The sequence below is a fragment of the Nasonia vitripennis genome, chromosome 1 (genome assembly GCF_009193385.2).
Source record: "Nasonia vitripennis strain AsymCx chromosome 1, Nvit_psr_1.1, whole genome shotgun sequence".
Taxonomy (NCBI): Eukaryota; Metazoa; Arthropoda; class Insecta; order Hymenoptera; family Pteromalidae; genus Nasonia; species Nasonia vitripennis.
The window spans coordinates 34,865,751-34,877,423 of record NC_045757.1 but is presented as its reverse complement, the minus strand read 5'-3'; the positions used below and the strand labels follow the sequence as shown (position 1 = coordinate 34,877,423).

Genomic DNA, 11,673 nt, shown 5'->3' with positions numbered 1-11,673 from the left:
GACGACTTAGTACTCGAGACCGAGGAGAACGCGAGAACGTGTAACGCGCAAAACACAAAACACGCGAGGCAGCAACAGGTGTCAGACGCTGCTGCCGCCGCCGGACTGCTGAAAGATGCGCGTCGCGCAGCGCCACCGCGATGACTATACCTGCAGCGGCACTTGTTCGCTAAGTATCCCCCAGACTGTGCGGCGTTGCCACTCATCTTTCACGGTGTGTCTGCACTCTGCGGTGCGCTGTGCGAAAAAGTTGGAAAGAGAGTCGCATTCGGACTTTGGTCTCGTCCGATGGTGCATCGGGTTTCGCGAGTGTCCTAGATCGTCGTCAGCCTCATCACCGAGAGACGATGCCGCCGCCGCCGCCGCAGTGGACGAGACCACTGCTCGCTGGTTCCGGTAACCAGGTGCAGATGCAGCAGCAGCAGCAGCAGCAGCACCACCAGCATTCGTCCACCTCCGCGAGCAACAACAACAAGCACAGTCCCAGCGAGGAAACCGCGAGGATCAAGGTCGTGCTCGTGGGCGACGGTGCCGTCGGCAAGACCAGCCTCATCGTCAGCTACTCCACCAATGGCTTTCCACCCGAGTACGAGCCCACGGCTTTCGACAACTACAACGGTGAGTTGGCTGCTTCGTATATACGTTATGTAGCTGTAGTCTGTGGTGTGCGAATTTTCATGGGGACTGTACGCTGTCTGGTGTGCTAGCCAGACAACAGGTGAAAGTACAGTCGCGGGCAAGAGTCGCTGCACGCCCGAGTGGCTGATTACTCATCACTCTTTCTTTCAAACGCAAAGCCCATCTGTGCTGCTCTGGATGCATCGGGTGACAGTCTCTCGTTACCTGTTCTCTTATTTTTTCTGCTCTTCGCAGTGGTGGTCAACGTCGATGGACAGCCCATTAATATTCAGCTATGTGACACCGCTGGCCAGGATGACTTTGATCCGCTGCGCTCGCTGTGCTACCCGGAGACTGACGTGTTTTTGATATGCTACAGCATAGTGAGCCCTGCGTCCTATCACAGCGTGGCCACCAAGTGGATCAACGAGGTGCAGAGACACTGCCCCAATACTCCGGTGATTTTGGTAAAGAAAAACTGGAGCATTCATGCTTATATAGAGTTCATTGGAGTGCGAACCGTATGACAGCAGTTGTCGATTACTGATTATAGGTTGGGACGAAAAGTGATCTACGCTCTGATGTTAGACTGGCACTGCAATTAGCAAGGTATGGACAGGCACCTATCACTACTACTCAAGGTCATCAATTAGCTCACAGAATAGGGGCATCTAGCTATGTTGAGACATCAGCTCTGACGCAGCAAGACCTGAAAGAGGCTTTCGATCAGGCAATAGTCAGCGCTCTCAGCATGAGACGAGGTGGGGCTAGGTTTTTGGCAAATCGCAGGAAGCCACCCTCTCTGTGGCGCAGGTGGCTCTGCTGCTGGGAGAGATCGTCGTCAGCTTCCTCAAGTAGGGCCTAAACTGAATTTGTTGAAAGTGCTAGGTATAAATATCTCGGACTCGTTATAACTATGTTTTTTCATATTTATATATTGTCCTTGATTGTGCACTTGCTGCTCATGCGGCACCTGCCGCAATCTACTTAATGCAATAGGTAGGTGAATTACACGTGGTCAAATTTAATACGTTTTTAAAGAGTTGCTACAACGGTGATATTATTAATTATATATACTGATATTTTTAAATAGTATTTAGATTTGACTATATTAACGACTCAAAGTCCAAGATCTAGATTTTGAGATGAAGTTGGAAAACTTTCAAGAAAAACTGTGATCAAAAGTGGCTGCCTCTCTGTTAGACTTTTTTTCCATATTCCATGAAATATTTTAAATTTTAAACGGTCCTCTTGACCCTTCTGCAATTTATACCTTGCGTCTAATTAATTTGTGGTATAAATTCGTTTGATTGGAAACTTTAATACTAATTAAGTACTGTTGATCAGAGATATGTATAAGATTGTTGTCTGACAGTTGCTTTTAACAGATAAAGCATTTATGCAATGTAGCTTTACATACTTTCCTTTTATTCAAAAGCGTTAGAAGGGATTTATTCTTGAATTGCTTTCATTTTTAATGATGAGCTTATTACTTTGTCAGTATCTGCGAGAACGTCGAACGATGTTGACAAGCTTGTTAGTGTAAATTCATACATTTCATCTTACATTCCAATGGACAGCTCTACTTTTATTTGATAAGCCAGCATAAAATGACGAAACATAGATTTACGTCTATGAAATAGATGTATCTCACGATTGTAAGTTTTTAATAAGATTTTTCTCTATGTCTACTGCCAGATCTCACAAATCAATGTTAATAATCCATTCAAAAAACACACCCTTCAGCTCAACTGAAATAATACTAATCTATCAACGATTAAAGACAATTAATTAGCATTAATTATTACCTTCCATAGCTAGAATTAGCACATTATTTAATATACATAGAAATATTGACTGGTACTTAATTTATTGTCAATTAAGAACAACATTCCAATATATACAAGCACTTCTCTTAGATAGTTAGTCTTCAGAAGATAATCGATTATAATCATCGTTATCTTATTTATTTTAACGCGTAACGGTAAAGTGACGTAAATTATTTATTGTTAGGAATTATCCACGTATACTCAAGTTTTGTGTGCAGGCACGCTTAAGTACGTTCTGAGCCTTGCCGTTCTCTGGTTGTGAATTGTTTTGACGAGATGAAAAAAAAGATTATACTTGAATTTTCGATTTTAGATGATTGACTCAAAATTCGATATTTTATTTTTGTGAAATCAAAACCTATAGAAAAACTCGGATGCCATATCGACATCGCATCTTATATTTTAAATTATATTTTGCACTTAACTGGTGAATATGCATATAATCACGTACGTCAGTTTACGAATTATAGCAACGATGTGATAAAACGTCATGTGTATCCAAGAAGAAAGTCGTTATTATTGAATATTATGTAAGAAATTTCATTGCATGAGGCAATAGTTAATTCGTTATACATTTCGATCGCGTTAAAGCGGAGCATGATTGAAATTTAAAACGAGTTAAGAAAGTCTTTCTTAATATATGCTCTTATAATTCACAAGAAGCTTACCCGGTTGATTATGATTATAAGCATCAATGTTCCTCTGAATCATGATTTTAATGTATACAATATGTATAAACATGACGTCGACTCTGCTTTAATGTTATAGGTTTAACTCAGAAGTTTAATATTTTTCGTAAAGCTTCAGTGTCTTCGTTTCATTCCTAATATGCCTACAGCAATCGATTCCCTTTTTTATGAACAATTAATGAATGAAATGACAAACTATAATCAGGTAGTTGGCACTGAACCTGTTGTAGAATAATAATAAGCAATTATAATGAATGAATTATAATTGTCCTTATCAACCGAAGGATATTGGCTAGATCATGTGTAATTTGTCATCTTGGCCTATCTGATGAAAATATAACTAATTGAAAAAGAATATAAAAATAGTTGCAAAGTAACATTATTACATGTGTAATAGTATAGGAACAGATATGACACAAAAGTTTTTGCTCTTTTATCCATACATATCATTAGTATTATTATTATTTCAACTATCACGCAATTAAATCATACGTAAAAAATAGGTTGCAATATCTAACTAAAGTGTATGTACATAGATAAGTAAGTAATTTATCGTTTACAGCATTTGTCCATTATAATTTTAGGAGTGGATTCACCTCGTTAACTAATGTAATGAGTAGTTTTTAAGTTGAAAGAAAGTAAAAACATTTGACTGAAATATCGCAATGTTAGATTTACATGTATTTGCGTTTACTCTATATAATAAAATTTACAATATTTTTATATAAGTGTTTCAAATTCGTTAAACCGCATCTTCTATATATTCCTATTGTTATGCACGCACACGTCAATTAAAAAAATACTTACTTTCAAAAGGAAAGTTGTTTGCTCGTCTTTTCACGTCTGCAAAGCAGCAATTAGAGCTTGATTAGCTTCTCCGACTGAATAACCAAATAATCATGACTTTCGCGGTACTGGTGAGCTATTGTTTCGCAAGCATCGACGCGACGATCGTGTTCCAAACGCAATTAAGCTGCGAGAGAGCGAGGTTTGTAGATAGGAAATGTATACCAATAAAACTATCTCGAAATGACAATAGACAATATGCATTTATTTAATATCATCATTACCTATAGTTAGACTTATATGACTTGCCGCTCTAAAAGATCGCTGTCTACAACGTATTGGCCGAATTTTATTGTGCCTGGCCCTACTAATCTTTGTTGTGCTTGAAATCTATAATGATTAATCAACGATTTTTTAGTTGTTTTTTTTCCCTTGTTAATTATACACATATCAATACACAAGTGCTCCGTAGTTTTGCCAACTATATTTTAAATACGAATAATGCATAATCTTCCTTTTTTTCTCTTTTTTTTTCTCTTTATGAACCTGAGCTGTTCAGGGAACGACGTTCAGATATTAAAAAAAAAACGTTACAATCGTTGGATAAGCACGATGGGTATGTATATATATACACGTTTACACGTGCGACTATATCGAATCTTTAATCTTTCTTACGATCGATAATTATTTTCTTCGTTTTTTTATCAGATTTTCCGATAATAATTCCAATATACTTATTGTCTCAATGAAATTTATACATCTCTTCGTTAATTTGGGATGTAAAGAAAATCTACAAATCGTGCACGTGTAAACGTTTGTGTGTAAGTGTATGTGTGTGTGTGTGTGTGTGTGGGTGGGTGTCTGGCTTTCCAAGCTTTGTTCCGTATAATTTGAATGCGATACTTCTTCATAATCATTCACTCAACTGCAATCGCACGCCAGTTTTTAATTTTTAATTTTTTTTTTTATAATATAGAGCGCATCAAAATAAATAATATCGAATACGCAATGAAACTCTCGAACCATCCGTGTAATCTATACACAGAAAATAACTGCAGTTACAAGTAGCATCGCGAAATCGAAGGACAACCATTTGTGTTTGTATTTTTTATATATATATATTTTTTTTTCAATTTAACGATATATCATCAGCTCAACAGGATATGACGATCGACGCAAATTGACGTATCTCGTGAATTCACGTTCAATAAGTTTAAATTCTTCGCATTAATTTCTTAAAGTGCACAAGTTCACAGAGAGACGAGATGAGTAGCAGTAAATAGTTTTATTTTGTTGTTGTAGGTAATACTTTTTTTTCCTTATACAACAATCGTGACTCGCGTAAGTATATAATGGCACACAGCATGGCAGTTGCAACAACAAATTTTTTTTTCTTAATATTTTTTTTTCACTCTTTTGTTCGGTAATTTTTTTGTTTCGTTAGCTTGAATACTCCGTATACGCTTACAGACTACAATTTAAGCCTAAATGAGTCAAGTGTAGATTTCTTTTTCATTTTTCTCACGATAACACATCGCTGCACGCACAGTTTATCTGAATATCATTAATTGCATTTGAAGTATAGAGTAGGCGTTGGAGATACACACCGCGTGTCATTTATTTATATGTATATTCCTCTCAGAGATGGTACACGCGTTAGCCATCAACTATACAATAATCTCATCGTGACCATCATCATCATTATTTTTTATATGTATATAAGTCTAGCGTCATTTAGTCGATAGGTAGTGCTTTTTATACTCGATTTTAGTCTCTGAATATATGTACATTAATGCCTGTGTGAGTAGTACGTGTGTGATGTGTCGTTTTCTGAACTTATGTGTACACTAATCTTTGTTATCGTGACAATCGTGTTATTAAGATACTTATATACACATAATATATTATGTATAGAGAGGGAATTATGAAAAATGGAATAGAGAGAGATAGAGTACCGAATGTAACGTGGATCGAAGTTACAAAAATTTTCCTCTCATTCGGCTCCCGAATGTATATATAACACTCGCGCTCGAGTCTCATCGACGAGATAAGAATAAATGTACAAATTAAAGCAGTCCATAGTAGTTATTCGGGGAATGACGCAATGCGAACGTATTAGAGTTGTCGAGATAATCCGGTCACGACTCCGTTAAAAACACCTCGAGGTTTTCATTGCAACAATGCGGAGAGTGATCGTGACCGACATTATCTAAAAGAGGACGTTGTATAAAAAATCTAAATTATGGAGCCGGTGTGTGTGTATATCTGTTCAACGAAGCGATATAATTGTTGTGTATTTTTTCTTCTTTTCGTTTATACAAAAACTGAAACGAGCAAGTAGTAGTGGTAATAGTCTATAATAATGGTAAACTACGTATAATTGTAACTCATTCTCAACGTTCTTTTTCACGCTACTTATTTTCTTTGTACTATTTTACAATAAAGAGCGTCATTCGCGCGCTTTTCGAGTTGACTTTACAGATTTGGAGTAGATACGAGTATAGATAGAGTATATCTGTGCCGAAAATCATGAAAAAAAAATTATAGAAATAATAGTTATTTATATCGTTTAATGTGAGAGGAGTATAGAATGTCGAATTTGTTGAAATTAACAACGTGCATGGAATGAAACGTGGACTTTATTTAGCAGTATAATGTATTTTGTTGTATAGAGCGGTGCAGTCATCAAAAAGATCAATATATATGGGAATACGTTGTTTCGGGCGTATTTACAATCTTTTACAGAATCATCAACGCAGATTTTGATATAACATGTAACATTAAAACTTTCTCTCTATTTCTCGACGTTGGAATAATAAAAAATAAAGTATAGTCATATAATAATGATGTAGAGGTATAACGATAATGAGAAACTATTTTGTGTACCTACTGCCAGTTTTCTCTTTCTCTCTTTTGCTTCGTCTCTACCTAAATGGGACTCTCGGCGAGATAAAGGTGCAATCGTATATAAGAGGTAACGGCTGAAGAATTATAACGGACGTATATAAAGTATGCAAAAATGTTCGCAGTATTTTTGCCACCTCCGTATCTCTCGCTCTGTCTTTCGCTCAATGATATACACATTGATTCAAATGAATTTTCGCCTCTACGACACGATCCGAAGACAAATTTTTGACTCTACATCTGTTTATATTTTCATTATATTAATATATTAATTCATTCATATTATTGTAATTAGTAATATTAATATATTTTTTTCTTATTACTTTTAATATATCATTATGTTATTATTGTTTTCATTATTAACGTTATCATTAATATAATATATTATTATTATCATGATAATTTTTAATAATAATTGTTATTACGAGTCAACAAGAAATTCAATGAAAATCTCGCCTCACTCACTCTCGAGATTCTTTCGCATATTCACAAAATTTTTTGTTTTCCCTACGTAAACGTTCAGCTTCGCTATCATCATCATCATCGTCAGACGCAATTCCCCGACAGCTGAGTAAGTCGCGCATTTGACCTTGTCGAGTCGATCTTCTCCTCGAAATTTGCAAGTCTTTAGGCTATACACGTACGAGACATCTCCGGTATACAATTCCTTTAGCGATGATAAAACAACGCGTCGTTCATGTCATTCGTGGCGAAATGCAAGGATAATTTGAAAGCAAAATATCGATAGGAGAACCGACGACGGAAAGAGGGAAGATCGAGTTGCAAGACGAAATGCATCAAAACCCTATATGCTTATACGATTTTTTCTTAATTTTTTTTTTTTTTTTTGCTTTCTGGTTTTTATGACTCTACCGGCTGCTGCAAACGAGAGTGACAAACGACAACAAAAACGCTTATACTCATTCAACAATTTTATAGTTCGATAACGATATATTTATAATTAACTTCTTAAGATTATCACGACGTAACACGTTGATATAGGCTTGATATGACGGTGACATTAAATATGTATATATGTATATAATCATTAATAGTGTTTCTTATATGCACAACTCGCGCGCTCACGCAAAACCGTGTCATCTACTATGCAGCTTCTCTTTTCTCTTATGCACCTCGCTCAATATTTCCATAACTGAAAAACACTCAGATATTCCACCGCATTCGGTTTTCTCTTTGGTATATTTACATGTTACGTCAAAATCGGGTATTTGCGCTTAGGCTCGCCTCGTTAAAATTTTTAAAGTCTTCGCAGTTTCATATTCAACGATATCTCATATATATGGAAAACAGAAAACTATATAGATATTCGCATTTTTTTCATCTCGCTCTCATTCAGGCAGCACTCGCGCGCGTGCCCGCATGCGTTTATTTATTTATATATATATATATTTTTTTTTATATCATCATCAGCAGCTGCTCTTTGTCGGAAATAAACGTGATCTATAGAGGAGATCAAGGAAGTAGTCGTTATAACTTCAACATTTACTTACAATATTTATACGCTATATTTATAATTTGTTTTATGTATATCTATACTTATTGTTATCTATAGCTACTCTGCTTGGACTTGTTTAGATCTCGCTTGGGCTTGCTAATCGCGCCTATTTCCCACACGTGTGCTACAACATATCTCTTTCTCCGGTGTCGAAATAAAAATCTAATGCAAAAGCTTGCAAAGTACCGCCCATTACATACGCACTTTGTTCTCTCGTACATTTGTACACGTAATTATGACAAAAAAGAAAAACGCCTTTATTTTTATATTCCCGACAATCATTGCTTCTTGCGCTAAAACTCATTTATTTCCGTTGCTCGTCTCTCATACGTTAATAACGTTACGTTATAGAGGCTGAAGTCATATTTACAATAAACTCGCGGGCGTGTTTTTATTTTCAATCATATATTTAGCATAACCGTTGGAGAGTGTAGATACATTTCTCTCGCGAATGACGCAAAAACTTATGCATTTTCATTGAATAACAATACATAGTCATCTCGAATTCCACGCGCTGTGTGACTCACACACACACACACACACACACAGACACACTAAACTCGCGAAAAAAATGAACGAACGAACGGTCATTATTGTCATCGTGAGAACAAGTCGGCATCACCCTCTCCTCTGTACCGAGTACACTGCAATAATCGTTTTGCATTTACTTTTGTGAGCTTTCGACAACACTCTCAATTACAATAACTTACTCGTAGCTTTGTTTTATATCGTTACGCTTTTTATCATATATAATATACCATTAATCAATGTAATTGAACAAATATTCACCGCAAAACGTGCACCGCCCCAGGACTTGATAAAACTGTCATCGCCTATACCATTGAATACGTTTTAGTAACCATTCCGCGTTTCGCGCCAATAAAACACTTGGTATGCACAGATTCTGCATCAATCACACATATATATTGCTTAATTAACGCGCCCTAATACATTTTGTTTGTTCATACCTTCGACTATACATCGTATATAATGTCTGTCTCTATGTCTGTAGGTGTTCTTTCGGTGTATGAATGCGTGAGTATATGTTTGTGCACGTGAGTGTAGCTGTGTACATATTTATATATAGCATATTTGAACTGTACAATGACGACATTTGGACCCGAGATCAGAAATTTCAAAAAAATACACGACTTTTCTTTCATCTCTATGCAAAAGCATAGTCGTATCCAATTATTATTCTATAGCTCGCATAGCTCTGTTTCATTTCATTGTAATTGATTTAAACTAAATATCATCGTATATAGGTGTGTTGAATTCATCACCAAATGGAAAAATCATCAAAAAGATAAAGGAGTTTGTATTTCTATTCTTTCGATAGAAAATCTTTAGACTAAATAGTCTGATTTGTATGTCGCTGATTGCAGCTGATTTTCTTTTGCAAATGATTATACATTGAATCACTCTTGTGTGTTTACATATCAACTTTTCGATCTAAACGATTTGTTCGCGAAAAAAAAGATTAATCTAAATACTGGATTGTTAAATTGTGCTCTCACTAAAAGTACAGGAAATAAGCTGCTGGTATTTTTTCACCCCCGAATACAAACGCGCGCAGATCGATACCGTTTTGACGTCATTGTAATTTTTCATCATTCGTTTTAACATTAAGTTTTGTGCACGAATCATTGATGCGCTGTTGCATATCATACAATGCTATCAGTATAATTGTAATTTTCGTTTAGATACTTATTGGATATTCGTAAAAGTTTTTTTTTTCATACTATAATTTATTATATATCGTATTTTTTTTTGTGTTATAAGAAAAGCAGGCATTTTGGGTATTTGATATGGCGGATGTGTTGTCGTAAGTGTAAAATATGTGATTATGTGTGGCTTATGTTTGGTTATCATATGAAAATTTGTTTAGTTAAAAAAAATATATTAATAGTAAGCCGGAACGCGCGTGTGCGGATTCCTTTCCTTTGTCCTGCACAGAGAGAAAAAGTCTGCCAATTATTACTCGGTACCCCAATTCAAAATGATAGTGGCAAAAAATCATTAGATTTGCGAAGACATTCATTTGTGTCAATAGTCCGTAAAACATCTATTTCTGACGCACTGTGGAATAAAACTTCAAACGACGTCAAAATTAACGACTCGTGATGAAACACAATAAAAATTTATTGGCATCGTAATTCGGCAGTGCCCTCGCTCCAAAATAAAAGTTCAGTAATATTTACGAGACAGTTTCTCTCTGTGCCCGTGTGTCTATATGACTAGACTTATTTTTGCGATAGGTATGACCTCCTTACGGTATCACTCCTTAGTACTTTTACTTATATATGTAGATGATCACCTAATCGTACATTGCATAATACACTTTGTTTATCTATATCTGAATATTTTTATCCTGTTTTTATTATCCCTTTAAATTCTCTTTATGTTTTGTCTTTACTTTTGGACCACGTAATAAAAAGTTGCAGTGTTTTTTTAAGCCGAGTATAATGTATATACGTTCGTTCGATGTGAGAAAAAATTGTCGTCTGAGCAGTATGACTTGAGATTAGATTTAGTGTTACGCCACTTTTATTATAAATCTGATTAACGTTTCACTAAGCTCGAGTGAATCGTGCATTTATAAGAATATGCAAAATAAGCAAACCTATTACTTCATATCTTACGGCATGTGTTTTAAGAACTTATAAAATCAGGTTTTGTGTTTGCAGTATCTTACAGATGTGAATACTGAGACAGCGGATTCAAAATTTCATGTGTTTGATCTTACATACAATGCATAAGATTATTAATTTGGTTCATCAGATTTATTGCATTATTAAGATGCGGCTTTCGTTTAATTGAACTTGAAAAAAGTGTATCAGCCTTTTGTTTTTTAAGTGTATTTATATTATATATATTTAATGATGGTGCATCAACGATCGCACCTTATCAATACGTAAGAAGAACATGATAGAGTAAAAGAGCAATATCGTCAAAGTGTAGCACATTAGTACGTCTCCCTAGTCAATAAAATGTGTCGTGTCTTGCGCTATTTAATACCGATGATTTAAGACGAGACCCATAGAATATACGTGAGGCTTACAGTTTGATCAAGTCACTATTTCCTAAAAATACCCTAGCTTTTCTAAAATCACAGAATATATTACAAAAAAAAACATGATTGCAACATAACAATATTCGAATTTGTGGTAACGATTTGTGGTCTCTGCTCTGTTGTCAGAAGTCTCTTGATACTTGATACATTACTGTCAGTAGATCCATTCTCTGTTGATTCAACTGCTAATTGGCCTAAGATACAAACAAAACTTTACGATATTCTTTATTTTTACGACTATTGAGCTTGATAGTCTTT

The 11,673-nt window shown here is 35.5% G+C and overlaps 2 protein-coding genes across 7 annotated transcripts in view; one reads left to right on the top strand and one right to left on the bottom strand.

Annotated features, from left to right (window-relative positions):
* Positions 1-160: 160 nt before the first annotated feature.
* On the top strand, positions 161-3,859 carry LOC100123367 (ras-related C3 botulinum toxin substrate 1). Its single transcript, XM_016982688.3, has 3 exons — positions 161-618; positions 874-1,085; positions 1,172-3,859. The coding sequence occupies exons 1-3, from the start codon at positions 348-350 to the stop codon at positions 1,481-1,483; spliced, it is 795 nt and encodes a 264-aa protein (XP_016838177.1). The 5' UTR covers positions 161-347; the 3' UTR covers positions 1,484-3,859.
* A 307-nt stretch (positions 3,860-4,166) lies between these two features.
* The window catches only part of LOC100123358 (trichohyalin), a 34,452-nt gene continuing 26,945 nt past the window's right edge, over positions 4,167-11,673 (bottom strand). For all 6 annotated transcript variants that reach the window (XM_031933701.2, XM_032596051.1, XM_016982597.3 and 3 more), the window contains one exon: positions 4,167-11,609. The gene's annotated coding sequence lies outside the window, so the exon portion shown is untranslated. The remainder of the gene's footprint in view (positions 11,610-11,673) is intronic.